The sequence below is a fragment of the Cervus canadensis genome, chromosome 1 (genome assembly GCF_019320065.1).
Source record: "Cervus canadensis isolate Bull #8, Minnesota chromosome 1, ASM1932006v1, whole genome shotgun sequence".
Classification (NCBI taxonomy): domain Eukaryota; kingdom Metazoa; phylum Chordata; class Mammalia; order Artiodactyla; family Cervidae; genus Cervus; species Cervus canadensis.
Genome location: NC_057386.1, coordinates 92,790,262 through 92,805,715, shown reverse-complemented (window position 1 = coordinate 92,805,715; position 15,454 = coordinate 92,790,262). Strand labels below are relative to the sequence as shown.

General features: G+C 36.6%; 1 protein-coding gene across 8 annotated transcripts in view; it reads left to right on the top strand.

Annotated features, from left to right (window-relative positions):
• The window catches only part of KIAA1109 (KIAA1109 ortholog), a 196,994-nt gene extending 188,368 nt beyond the window's left edge, over positions 1 to 8,626 (top strand). For all 8 annotated transcript variants that reach the window (XM_043487162.1, XM_043487171.1, XM_043487179.1 and 5 more), the window contains 2 exons: positions 6,001 to 6,166; positions 7,878 to 8,626. In XM_043487162.1, coding sequence (XP_043343097.1) covers positions 6,001 to 6,166; positions 7,878 to 8,094 — 383 coding nt within the window. In that variant the 3' untranslated portion in view covers positions 8,095 to 8,626. The remainder of the gene's footprint in view (positions 1 to 6,000; positions 6,167 to 7,877) is intronic.
• The last annotated feature ends 6,828 nt before the right edge of the window (positions 8,627 to 15,454 follow it).

Genomic DNA, 15,454 nt, shown 5'->3' with positions numbered 1-15,454 from the left:
AACTCAGTGAAACTGTGAGCCATGCCATGTAGGGCCACACAAGACAGACAGGTCATGGTGGAGAGTTCTGACAAAACGTGGTCCACTGGAGAAGGGAATGGCAAACCACTTCAGTGTTCTTGCCTTGAGAACCTCATGGACAGTATGAGAAGACAAAAAGGTATGACACTAAAAGATGAACTCCCCAGGTTGGTAGGTGCCCAATATGCTACTAGAGATAACTGGAGAAATAACTCCAGAAAGAATGGAGAGACAGAACCAAAGCAAAAACAACACCTAGTTGTGGATGTGACTGGTGATAGAAGTACAGTCCAATGCTGTACAAAGCAAAATTGCATAGAAAGCTGGAATATTGAAAGAAAAGGGAAAGTAAAGTTGCTCAGCTGTGTCTGACTCTTTGCAACCCCATGGACTGTAGCAAACCAGGGTTCTCAGTCCATGGGATTTTCCAAGCAAGAGTACTGGAGTGGGTTGCCATTTAGGTCCATGAATCAAGGCAAATTGGAAGTGGTCAAACAGGAGATGGCAAGAGTGAACATTGACATTTTAAGAATCAGCAAACTAAAATGAACTGGAATGGGTGAATTTAACTCATGTCCATTATATCTACTACTGTGGGCAAGAATCCCTTAGAAGAAATGGAGTATCCATCACAGTCAACAAAAGAGTCCAAAATGCACTACTTGGATGCAATCTCAAAAGCGACAGAATGATCTCTCTTCATTTCCGAGGCAGACCATCACAGTAATCCAATCTGTGCCCCGACCAGTAATGCTGAAGAAACTGAATGGTTCTATGAAGACCTACAAGACCTTCTAGAACTAACACCTAAAAAAGATGTCCTTTTATTATAGGGGACCGGAATGCAAAATTAGGAAGTCAGGAAAGATCTGGAGTAACAGGCAAATTTGGCCTTGGAGTACAGAGTGAAACAGGGCAAAGGCTAATAAGAGTTTTGCCAAGAGAATGCACTGGTCATAGCAAACATCCTCTTCCAAGAACACAAGAGAAGACTCTACACACTGACATCACCAGATGGCCAACACCGAAATCAGATTGATTATATTCTTTGCAGCCAAAGATGGAGAAGCTCTATACAGTCAGCAAAGACAAGACCAGGAGCTGACTGTGGCTCAGATCATGAACTCCTTATTGCCAGACTCAGACTTAAATTGAAGAAAGTAGGGAAAACCACTAGACCACTCAGGTATGATCTAAATCAAATCCCTTATGATTATACAGTGGAAGTGACAAATAGATTCAAGGGATTAGATCTGATAGAGTGCCTGAAGAACTGTGGACGGAGGTTCGTGACATTGTACAGGAGGCAGGGATCAAGAGCATCCCCACGTAAAGGAAATGCAAAAAGGCAAAATGGTTGTCTGACGAGGCCTTACAAATAGCCTTGTCAAACACAAAATAGAAGAGAAGCTAAAGGCAAAGGAAAAAAGGAAAGATATACCCATTTGAATTCAGGGTTCCAAAGAATAGTAAGGAGAGATATGAAAGCTTTCCTCAGCGATCAATGCAAAGAAACAGAGGAAAACAACAGAATGGGGAAGACTAGAAATCTCTTCAAGAAAATTAGAGATACCAAGGGAACATTTAATGCAAAGATGAGCATAATAAATGACAGAAATGGTACAGACCTAACAGAAGCAGAAGATATAAAGAAGAGGTGGCAGGAATACACAAAAGAACTATACAAAAAAGATCTTCATGACCCAGATAACCACAATGGTGTGATCATTCACCTAGATCCAGACATGCTGGAATACGAAGTCAAGTGGGCCTTAGGAAGCATCACTACGAACAAATCTAGTGGAGGTGATGGAATTTCAGTTGAGCTATTTCAAACACTAAAAGATGATGCTGTAAAAGTGCTGTAGTCAATATACCAGCAAATTTGGAAAACTCAGCAGTGGCCACAGGACTGGAAAAGGTCAATTTTCATTCCAATCCCAAAGAAAGGCAATACCAAAGAATGCTCAAACTACCACACAATTGCATTCATATCACATGCTAGCAGAGTAATGCTCAAAAATTCTCCAAGCCAGGCTTCAAAAAGTATGTGAACCATGAAATTCCAGATGTTCAAGCTGGATTTAGAAAAGGCAGAGGAACCAGAGATCAAATTACCAACATCCGCTGGACCATCTAAAAAGTGAGAGAGTTCCAGAAAAACATCTACTTCTGCTTTATTGACTATGCCTAAGCCTTTGACTGTGTGGATCACAACAAACTGTGGAAAATTCTTCAAGAGGTGGGAATACCAGACCACCTGACCTGCCTCCTGAGAAATCTGTATGTATCTACGCAACAGTTAGAACCGGACATGGAAGAACAGACTGGTTCAAAGTCAAGATGGGAGTACGTCAAGGCTTTATATTGTCACCCTGCTTATTTAACTTATATGCAGAGTACATCATGAGAAACGCTGGACTGGATGAAGCACAAGCTGGAATCAGGATTGCCAGGAAAAATATCAATAACCTCAGATATGCAGATGACACCTCCCTTATGGCAGAAAGTGAAACTAAAGAGCCTCTTGATGAAAGTGAAACTGGAGAGTGAAAAAGTTGGCTTAAAACTCAACATTCAGAAAACTAAGAGCATGGCATCCAGTCCCATCACTTCATAGCAAACAGATGGAGAAACAGTGACAGACTTTATGTTGGGGGGCTCCAAAATCACAGATGGTGACTGCAGCCATGAAATTAAAAGACGGTTGCTCCTTGGAAGAAAAGTTATGACCAACCTAGACAGCATATTAAAAAGCAGAGACATTACTTTGTAAACAGTGGTCCATCTAGATAAATCTCTGGTTTTTCCAGTAGTCATGTATGGATGTGAGAGTTGGACTATAAAGAAAGCTGAGCGCCGAAGAATTGATGCTTTTGAACTGTGGTGTTGGAGAAGACTCTTGAGAGTCCCTTGGACTACAAGGAGATCCAAGCAGTCCATCCTAAAGGAAATCATTCCTGAATATTCATTGGAAGGACTGATGCTGAAGCTGAAACTCCAATACTTTGGCCACCTGCTGCGAAGAACTGACTCATTGGAAAAGACCCTGATGCTGGGAAAGGTTAAAGGTGGGAGAAGGGGACGACAGAGGATGAGGTTGTTGGATGGCATAAGTGACCAATGGAGATGAGTTTGAGTAAATTCTGGGAGTTGGTGATGCCCAGGGAGGCCAGGATTGCTGTAGTGTATGGGGTCGCAAAGAGTTGGCCACAGCTGAGCGACTAAACTGAACTGAACTGAAATGAATTTTTATAGTCCAGTGATAAAATTAGTGGAATGTGTCTCCTTCCTCTTTTTAGTTACAAATATCAATAAATATGTATTAATAAGACTGTTTAATAGGCTTTCTGACTATCTGCTAGGTACATGGCATTTTTTCCTAACTACACCTCAAAGTGAATGGTGTTTTATACTTTATAAAATGTTTCCATATATGTCATGTATATTATCATATCTGGTAAGATATTCTCACAAAGTTGGAAAAGAAAACCTCTTTGAGGAAATATTGCTAGTCAAAATGAAATGACTGGAGAACCAACTACACTACATAATAAAGTTAGCCAGTTATATACATAATTGGGAGCATTGAATTAAAGAAGATAAATCTGTTTGTAATGCACAGAACATTATCTTTATAGATAAATTCAGTTCGGTTCAGTCGCTCAGTTGCGTCCGACTTTGCAACCCCATGACCTCCCTGTCCATCACCAACTCTTGGAGTCCACCCAAACCCATGTCCATTGAGTCGGTGATGCCATCCAACCATCTTATCCTCTGTCGTCCCCTTCTCCTCCTGGCCTCAATCTTTCCCAGCATCAGGGTCTTTTCCAGTGAGTCACATCTTCGCATCAGGTGGCCAAAGTATTGGAGTTTCAGCTTCGACATCAGTCCTTCCAATGAACACCCAGGACTGCTCTCCTTTAGGATGGACTGGTTGGATCTCCTTACTTAGCCCTTAGTAGTGGTATCTTGTTTTTATGAATAAAATAACATTGGTTTCCTTGCTGGAAACTTAAATGTTTGCCCACTAAGAAATATATGGTCACCCTAATATCCATGTGCAGTTGGCTGAATATATTACAATGTGTCCATACAATGAAATATAATACATAAATATATATTATATATTATATAACTGTAATAAATATTTTTAAAATATTTAAAAAATACTTTTTAAAAGAATGAGATAGTTTGAAATGTCATGAAATGGAATGCTCTCCAAATATATTGTCTTTATTTACTCGAAAATATTTAATGTACAACTATATATGAATATACAATGCTAAAACATGTGCTTTTAAAAAATGCTTAGAATAGGAAATTTGTTCAGCTCACCCTGTAATACTGCTTCATTTTTTTCAAGAAGATAGAAGTATAAAATTTATCTTGAAGATATTTCAAAATAGCCTCACGATGAAATATGTGAGTAAAGAAGATACAGATTATCAAAAGACCACGTGGAAAGAGTGCAAAAGTAGCATACTTAGAATTGCTCTTCCATTACTCTTTAATCTAGATGTACCAAAAATTCAGGGAGAATGAAATCAATAATATGGCTGAGAGAAATTTATGAGATATTTCAGGTAAAATGATTGCAAGTATATAACAGAAAATATTATACATAATATACATAGATACACATATTCTTGCCTGGAGAATTCCATGGACAGAGGAGCCTGGCAGGCTACAGTCCATGGGGTCTCAAAGAGCCAGACATGACTGAGTGACTAAGCGCAACATCCATAGATCCAGTCTTCAGATAGAGCAACAGCATATACCAGACACTGTTTATCCTCCTGTTTTTCTCTGCCTCAATATTTAAACCTCATGCAGAGAAACAGATTCTAAAGTTCTGTGAAGTTCAATATTATTTTAGTATACCTAAATATGAATGCCCGCCAGATTTCCTTCCCTCAGAAATTATGTGGAACCTTTGTCATTTTATGAAATACTGTATTTGTCTTCCATGAACTGCATTTCTTTTCAAAAGTGTATTTTTTATAGAAATTGTTGTAAGAACTTATTTCAGTAAGAAAGAAGAAACATTTGATTATTGAAATTACAATAATAAAATTATTACCTATGGGGATTTTAATTATAAATAAAAATATTTTAATAGCTTTAAGTATGTTTTGCTTTTAAAAATTAAAGCAAGTTGTTTTGGCCAAAATAAATATAAACATGCCTTAGAAAATTCTTAGCAGCATGTTTGAGCAGAATCAACATATTTCCAGAGCATCAAGATTAATTATATTACTGTATCCACCACAATAAACAAAAGCAGAGCAACAGAACAGCAATAACTGAAGACATCTGTATTCTGATGTGGTGTGATAGTACAGCTTCATTCCTAGATTAATTCCCAATCAATATATTATCACACTGCTAATTAACAGTTATAACCGGAGGTACATATATATCATATTTCATAATATTTTATGCCCAATTTGTGTCTTTAAAATTTGTGCCCTATAGACATCATATTGTATTTATTAAAAATCATATGTAAGCTACCTTTGTCTCCAATTTTATTTTAAACATATCTTTTATGAAGTCTTCATTTTCCATAAAGCATTTGAGTACTCAACTATGAAGAGTGAAAAAAAACTGCTTACCTAAAAAACTCCTAAGTTAGTACCACTGTTCAAATGTGTGTGTATATATATATATATGTATGTATATATGGCCATTAAGATGAAAAACCCATTGAGTTATACACTTGAAATGAGTGAATTTTATCTCAATAGAGCTATTTAAAATAACTTTGATATTGTCCTTCTCCAAGAAATACCAAAAATTGGCACTTATCTATGGCTTATTTTAAAATACTACTTTTTAAGAAATGTAACTAAATGAGGCTTTGGCCAGTTTATAAGTAAAAATAGAGCCAATTACTTTGTTCATATAGTGATTTAAAATAAATTTGTAAGATACACCTTACGTATTTGCAATATTAACATGTCATTTTCATTATAGCTATTTTTCCACCTCGGATTTTATCTACTCGACCAGGACAGAAAAGTCCAGTTATCATTCATGATGAAAACTCCTCTGACAAAGACAGAGAAGACAGCATCACTTACACTACTGTGGACTGGAGAGATTTTATGTGCAAAACGTGGCATCTAGAACCCACTCTTAGGTAAATAATGGGTGTATATTTTTACCTATTTTCTATGAGATATTATGAGAAAAAGGTTATAAATAATTCAGTAGGTTAAATGTGGTTTACCAACAAATATTTCCATGTTAATCACTTATAACATCTACAGTGGCCGACTTTTTGCTTTTCTGATGTGGTGTGACAGTACAGCTTCATTCCTAGAATAATTCCCAATCAATATATTATCACACTGCTAATTAACAGTTATAACCAGAGCTACACAATACATAGCATATTTTGTGTTAGTTATCTGTATTTAATAGAATTTGTGGTAACCAAATAAAAGCACTTTGGTATTAATAACACATATCCTTATGAGAAATATTAACAGTGTCAATACTCAGGAGCAATATTAAGATACTGCAAAGGTCCTAGTGCAAAAAGCTAGTATATATAAATCTCAAATATAGTGAAATTGACTATCTTTTAATTTAAAATGAGAATAAAAAGTTAAATTTGCCATAAACATTTATTTTTCTTCTTTAGAAAACTATCAAGAGACTAGTTAAGTTATATGATATAGTAGTGGAGAATGTGGTTAAAAAGCTCTGCTCTAAGCCCAGCTATATAGCATAGTAGCTGAGTGACCTGGGCCAAAGGATCTAACTGTCATAGCTGCCTCATGTGAAAATTTTGGAAAACAGTATTACCTACCTTATACAGGGTTGTTACAATGGTTAAATGAATTAACTAATGCAACATGCTTATAACTATTACAGTTTTAGCAGACTAATGATTAATACCCTCTTTTTCCCTACCTAAGTTCAGGATCAACTGAAATAGTGAGAGGCAGCTAGAAATCAAAATGACAGCTTTAATACTGATAAAGCTGATAACAGAGAATGTTGTTTTGTGTCAGGCAACAATGTCTCTATTACAAAGTCCAGGTCTGGACTTACCTACAGGGTCTCAATGATACAGCGCTCAGGGGGACTGGGGGTTGGGGGCAGAGGGATGCTAGAGTTGTGCAGTCAGCAGACCTGCTTTCTCACCTAGTTACAGGCAGCCATAAACAGTCTTGAGCTAACTATTTGGGGACCTGTTCTTGAAAAATCTCTGGCATGGAAGAACAGTTTGAGACAAATGGCTCCTAAAGAGTAGGTGGTGAGGAGGGTAGTTAATTACCCTACTCATTTCCTCTGTTAATTTGCCAAGTAGATAAACCATCAGTAAGGGGGCAGAGAAAGACCAAGAGTATTTCATTAATGCTGTTCATCTATATGGAAGGAAATATGGTTCTTCTTCAAAGATGTTTAGCACATAGCAAACAGTAAATTTTAGTCTTTTTTTCCCCCAGTTTTATTGAAGTGTAATTGAGAAAATAGATACTTTAAGGGTATAACGTCATAAATGGATATACATGTACATCATGAAAGGATTTCCCCCACCCCCATCAAGTTAATCTTTGAGTGAAACAGGTGTCCTTTAAAGGTTTTAAGAAGACCACATAACTTGAGGCCTAAAATAAATTAATCACAATGAAATACACTAAACTCCATTGCTGTGTAGGCTCACACAGTTTTTGAGTGCTGTTATAGCGAATCTAGGAATTATAAGTTAGACGATCAGTTTTATCTATTGAAAATATTTTTCTTGAGCATACTTTGGAGGCTTAGTGATGTTCCTGAACCTACCTTCAGGACTGTGCTAGGACACCATACTTAATAATAATGATTTATAATTATTTTAGATTAATTTCTTGGACTGGAAGAAAAATTGATCCAGTAGGCGTTGATTATATTCTTCAAAAATTGGGCTTTCATCATGCCAGGACTACTATTCCTAAATGGCTTCAAAGAGGAGTCATGGATCCACTGGACAAGGTTCTGTCAGTTCTTATTAAAAAACTCGGTACTGCACTACAGGATGAAAAGGAAAAGAAAGGAAAAGACAAAGAAGAACACTAAAAAAGTAACTTAATCTGTGAACAAACTTTGATTCTGTCCGTTAAGCTTTATTACACTGGAGTGTTGGGGGTGAGTGGGTTTGTATAATAAAATTATTTTAAATATAACTTTAAAAAATTTAATTTTGTGGCCATTATATTAAGTTTGTAACTTAACCTGTTTATTCTAGTTCAACCATTCTGTACACAGTGAAGTATTGCATGATAATGTAAATTTTGTGAAAAACTAGATTAAAATATACAAATCTGTTCAGTAAGGTTTATAATTATATTATGTGCAATATGATTTCTGCATCTTTAAAATATTTTCAGAATAACTGTGAATTTCCTTTATTATTGGCCATAACTTTAGAAAAAATCTTGTTGATACTGTGAGAGTTTTTTTTTTGGACATTAATTGCTTTTTCTTTTTTATTTTAAACGTAGACTTGTATAAATACTTATTGTATATAGTTTGAGTAACTGTGATATGAATAAATACCACTAAAGTATTGTTTGTAACTATTGTAATAAAGTCACAATAATTGATTTCAGTCTAGTTGTTTGAGATTTTTCTTCCTTTTATAGTTTATTTTTACAATTAATAGATGCCCCTCCTGTGTCAGTTACTGTGTCAGTTAATTATTTCATATAAAATAATTAATACTTATAAAAATTAGCTCTGGGAGAGGCATAGCAGAGGCTTCAGAAATACTAGGTATTCTGTTAAGCTACTGGTGAGTACACAGCTATTCTATTATACTGTGTTCTTTATACATTTATATGTATTCTTTGTGTATATGAATTTGTATACTATACATATAATAAATAAATCTAAAAGGAATAGCAAAATATAACATTCAAAGGTAGCTATAATACTATTAATCACAACTCAGGTTTGAAATCTAGCCAAGTCAATACAGTCAGTTGGATCAACAGTAGAACTGAAGTACCATGAGCTAGAAAACACCTCAAGAAAGCCTCTGGTGCAGACTTTTGTGCTTATTTTCTCTGACAGATTAAAAATTAATTACTCAAAATTAAAATTACTCAAAAATTAAAAACTCAAGAGTTAAGACACTTAGCCACAGTTATGTGTGTGCAGGTATGTATGATAAGTGTTGGTGGGAAAATTAAGAAGTGCTATGTATGGTCACACAGCAATTCAGTAGCAGAACTAAAACCCTATGTCTAGAGTCATAATTTTGTATTTCCCCAAACCATCTTATGCATCATTTTCCTGATCTCTGTTTCCCACTTGGCAGTTCTAGCATTGGGAGCTATACATGTATATTATTGCTATTGGTCAAGCTTGCCAGAGAAGTATCTAAGATAGTTACTTTATAAAACAAGTAAAACTTTTTTAAATTAATTCCTTGAGTTGTACTTCAGGTATTAACTCTCTGCTTCAAAGAAACAGTGTGCTAGTAGTAAGTTCTAAATGTTAAAAATTTCCCATGGTTTTTATGTTGATATTGAGATTACCAAAAAATGACAAGTATAAACTCTGTTTCTGGCCCCTTCTGTGATAATGCTTTAAAAAGAAAGCTGCTGCTGGAGCTGTGTGCATGTTCAGTAGTGTCTGACTCTTTTCCACCCTCTTGACTGTAGCCCACCAACCTCCTCTGTCCATGGGATTTCCCAGGCAAGAATACTGGAGCAAGCTGCCATTTCCTCCTCCAGGGGATCTTCCTGATCCAGTGACTCAACCCGAGCCTCCTGCACATGGATTCTTTATTGCTGAGCCACCTGAGAAGCCCAGAAAAAGAAAAGGAGAATATAAATCTAAAACTGTTCAAAATTCCTGTGGCTCTATTGGACAAAACTATGAGAAAAACATATTTTGGGGGACACTGCTAGTAGGAATGTAAATTGGCACAACCCCAAGAGGACAATTAGGCAAGAGCTATTAAAGACACATAATCTCTTCTTGAACAGTTTCATCCATTACTGGGCATTCTTCATTATGTGTGAAATAATTACGTAAGAATATTCACTGCAGTATTCTTCATAAATGATTGGAAACAATTCAAATGTCCATCAATAGAAGACAGATTAAATGGCCCACTTAGTGAAATAGTATGCAATTATTAAAAAAAATGATCTCTAGTATTTATTCTTGAATCAAAAAAGCATGATACAACTCTGTGTAGATGACAGTTCCCAGGCAGTCTGCCAAAATTATATTTTGAGTATCATGTATCTTACCCTAGACTAGTAAATCACATTACATCTAGATTTTCTATAAAATTCCAATGACGTAACAAAATCAAAAGGATTCACACACTATCTATAGTAAAGAACCATTTTTTAAATTACCTATTTGAAACACCAAATACAGATCTGCAGTATCAGTCTCAACTACCAGAGCAATACTTGTAAAATACAGTAAAAATCAATTACTTGAAAACATTTTAAACAATATTCAAGAACATACGAAATGAAAGCTCAAATTTTAAACTTTTAGATTCAGTTTTACTATTAGTGTTATGTTCTGTAGACTACTATAAGAATTTCTAAACACAAGCTCTCAAGTTCTATACTTCTTACAGTGACCTCAGTCCATGGACTATGCTAAACAGAATTGCTCTAGAACTTTCTCTATCCTCACTAAGGAATGGTGTCTTCTAAAGTTTAGTGGAATAAACCTGATTGCCTGCATGGGCTTATAATCTGTTAACTACTGGTAGCGACGGACTTAGAATGCTGTGCCCTTCACACAGTGAGAGCTAGACACCCGTCTCCCTTTGTCTCTAGCACATACTCTAAGGTCAGTTGAGAATCTCTTTTTGCTGTTGTTGTTTCCATTCAGAACCTCAAGCATAGAATATCCTTAACTAGACAGATAGCCCTCAACTAAGCCCAGTACTCAGTAAGTTCTGGATTTGTGAATTTTGTCTGCTTCACCTGTGTAGGTCAGAGCTGAGCAACTCAAAGCCCAGGAAAGGCTCTGAACTCAAGTTCAAACAGTTTTTTCAGGCAATGATATGTGAAAAACCCTAGCAAAGCTCTCAAAAGAACCATCAGATGTTGGGAAGCATTTCTGAAGTGAAATGCTTTTTAAAAAAAAAAAATGCCAAAGACAGAGAAAATGCTGTCAAGAACGATGGCAAGAAGACCCTGGTCATTAGGTGTATACCCAGTGGTCTAGATATGGGAGGTAACAGGAAGTAACAAGAAAGCTGAGTGCTCAGAATGAATACAGGTAGATCAATCAGATAACCAAGTCAACTGCCAAGTAAAGCGGTGCCGGATAGACAAATAGCTAAACTACCTCTCTGATAAGCTCCTTTCCCGAGGCTTCACATTTCCTCTATGAGTGCCTTTCCAGAATATAACAACCCAATTTCTCTCCCAGCTTGGTGTTCACTACTCCCCAGAAGTGACTTAATCCATTTGGGTGCTCTAGAGACAAGAAAACGAGCTAAGCCTATTCTCATTTCACCTTATGAAGCCAGCCTGTTCGCAAGGAGGATGCAATTCTGATTTCCTCCCTTGTGCGTACTATAAGGGGCAAGCAAGCTGGGGTTGTCCAGTTTGTATTACTAGAACAAGGAAGTTTGTGTATTTAGAGAGTGGCAGCAACCCCATTTGGCCAGACAGCTGAGCACATTTTCTAATTTAGATTCATTAGGCAATAAAGCTGACTTTTAACATCCATAACTCTGATATGTGTCTCAATGAATTTCCACCTTTGGAGAGGAGGAAGCAGGTATTTATTGATTTTAGGCATAATAGTTTTCTTTTTAAATACTGTACTATTACTATTGTTAGTATTACTTTAATATTAGTGTCTTGTTAACAGGTTTATTCATTTTTTAACAGAATGAAAATTTACCTACCTTACAATGAGAGAAAGCTGATGCCCATGGGCTTCACTAGTTTTATCATTACCCATATGCAGCTGGACTTAACAATGGTAGACTAACCTATTGAAGATCCAGTGATTTCTCAATCTAAGAAAGATATACAGCTGGGGTGCTGACCTACACAATGTAGTAGATGTTTTAAACTAGTGTTCAGTATCTCATACTGTTACCTCTCATAAACAGAAGATATAGATCCAATAACAGAGTTGAGAGATAAAAGTATCTCCTTTCACTATTAGACCGAACAGGCACCTTCAAAATGTATACCTTCATCCAATTCCACTGAAAACAGCTCTCAGTATCCAAGGGAGGAATGTTTCCATGAGGAACACACAACAGTCTCATTAAATTAGAATCTGAGGTTGCCACCTAGTTATTTGGGTTTTAAGATGCCAACTGGTTGAACTAGTAAAGGGTACTGGGTACAGAACTGATTGTTTTATTAATAAGTGTGGAGAAATAGGGTTGCTGCTACAAATGGGGGCAACATAGATCACTCCAAGGCAAACCCTATTAGTGCCTCTAAATAAGTGGCAGAGTATAGCAACCACAGGCATCTCTGTTAGCACTCACATCTCTCAGAAAGAAAGACTATCTTGGAAGATATTCTCAGTGGGTCTCCCACATTTCCAGACATCTTGCAAGCAAGACTCCTAACCGTTCTCTGTTCAGGACTGTATTTTCAATGATATTTGTACAGCGAACAACTCTGGAAAATAGAGATGCTACCCAGCCCCACAGCAAAGGGTAAATTTAAGTACAGCCCTGGAAAATACAGGGTCTCCTTTGTCATAAAAAATAAAGAGTTTTTCTCAGTTGGTAAAGAATCCGCCTGCAATGCAGGAGACCACAGTTTGATTCCTGGATTGGGAAGATCCTCTGGAGAAAGGATAGGCTACCCACTCCAGTATTCTTGGGCTTCCCTTGTAGCTCAGCTGGTAAAGAATCCGTTTACAATGCAGGAGACCTGGGTTCAATACCTGGGTTGGGAAGATCCCTGGAGAAGGGAAAGGCTACCCACTCCAGTATTCTGGTCTGGAGAAGTCCATGGACTGTAGTCATGGGGTCTCAAAGAGCTGACACGACTGAGAGGCTTTCACTTTCAATATGGATTAACTATTCATAATTCTATTTTAACTTTTAAGTTCTTCTCTTGTAACACCACCTCACTGTGTGTGTAGCATTCATCTGGACCTACACATGCTGCTTCCATGGGTCCTGGGGAAAAGGAGAAACATACAGACATGCTGATACCCACACTGTGAAAAAAAAGTTCTTTATCACTGACTCATGAGTCTTATGTGTTCTGCCAACATCCATGAAATTGGGGCAGGCTAACTTTAAAGTTTTCAAGTACTGTACAGTAAAACCACAAATCCCCCATAGTTCCTGACAGATTATTCCACTGAATAAGGAGCCCCAATCATCTGAAACACTAACTGAAGGCAACTGACATGGGATGGGTGGTACAAGAAATATGCAACCACCGTATGACCAACTGAAATGAGGGTTCTACCACCTATTTAACTTCGGTCTTGGAAGTTTTATGTGTTAAATTCTGTGACAAACATTTAAAAGTTACCTTTAAAATTTCAGTGCTTATTCATATATGAGACAAAATAATACCAAGCATTTACTGGGTAACAGGTGTAGTGCTAAACTGTTTTTATCTACCAATTAATAGATTCCTCCCAACAACTGTATGAAGTAGATGATAACCTGCTTATTTTGCAAATAAACTGAGACTCAGAGGAGTCTCAAGGAAAGAAGTCAGTGATAGTTCCTGGGGATAGCCAAGGAAATCATGTTAATTAGATAAGAAGTTAGAAATAACATTTGTTCTTTAGGCCAAAGACGACCCAACCCAAGGCCATACAGCTTGGTTAGCAAAGTGAAGGCGGACTTCAGCCCCACTTGCCCCCCTGGCTTGGTGTCCTCATTCACAACCTTACACTATGGCCTTGCTCCTGGATGTTCACTTGTACAACTTGGTTAATGATGGTGTCGAGTATGAGATGGGGAATTCACTATCCCACCCAATTCCCATAGTTTTCCTTGTCAAATAAGAGAGTCATGTCAAGTATGAAGGATCAAAGTACTACAGTTTAACAGTTCCCAAAATGTCCTTTAAATCACTCAGTATATTTTGGCCATCTGATGTTTAGTTAACTTTATATCAGTATGTCAGAAATGTGAAAGCAAGGATTTAAAACATGGTGTATTTTCACACACACTGGCAATCATTTCTTATTTATTATACATATAAATAAAAATATATATAAATAGTAATATTTACATAATATTAAATCTAAGGCAGTTTAATAAAACCATATAGCAACACTCATATAGTTTTGAAATAAAAGATCATTTAAATTACACTGAAATGCCTTAAACACTAAATTACTTAAACTTTTTACTGTGTAATTCACTGAAAATAATGCAAATTATGTGGATTATCTGTCCCAGAGCATCAGCGAGGTAAATCTCACCTAAAATTTATCAATCTTCGGCTGTGTCAAAATTTTAATCACTTAAAAAAATGGGGCCCAAAACATCACATTGCATATCTACAGTATTCACATGCTAAACTTAACGCGCTGTTCTCTGTGCAAGCACAGAAGCAATGACGCTTTGGAATCAATGAACCTTATAAAGCAACAAGTACAACTAGCTCTAAGATGTTAGTTTATCACTATCATTAGCCAATAAAAATAACCAGGGGTTCCTGGAAAAAAGGCCAATTTTAAGTCTAAGGGATGGAAAATAGAAGCATCTTATAGTTCCAGAAAATAAATAAATACTTTTTAAAAATAGGAAGATGTCAAAAGGGTACAGGAGACTACAATGAAAGAGATCCCAGTGCTGGAATAGTTTGAGCAACAAAATAATAACAGTATTGGTGTATACTCAAATAATAATTATCAGTGGCCCCACACTAGCATTTAAGGGGAAGAATTTTTTCTTAAAATGAATTTCAAATACCAAATATGAAAGGAATGAGAGAAACAGAAAATTACCATTAGAACCCCACAGTAGAAATTCTGGTTCAAGATAGTGAAGTAGGAAGATCCTGAACTTACCTCCTCCCACAGACACACCAAATGTACAACTACATATAGAAAAATTTCCTCTGAAAGAAACCACAAAACTATAGCTGAGAGACTCCTACGCAATGGGCAATCCAAAAAACCCCAAATCGACACAGGTAGGAGCAAATGAGACACAATCTTGCTGAAAATTCCACCTATAGTGTGGTGACCCACAGTCCATAAGAAACTCATGATTCCGAGCTTACCCTGAGGAGCAAAGGGTCTGAACCCCACATCTGGCAATTTCAAGACCCACATCTGAGATACAAACTCCCAAAACATCTAGCAATGAAAGCCAACATGGCTTGCATCCACAAAACCCACAAGTTGCTGGATATAAAATCAGTATACAAACATCTGGTGCATTCATATACACTAATAAAGAATTATCAGGAAGAGAAATTAAGAGAACAATCCCATTTAA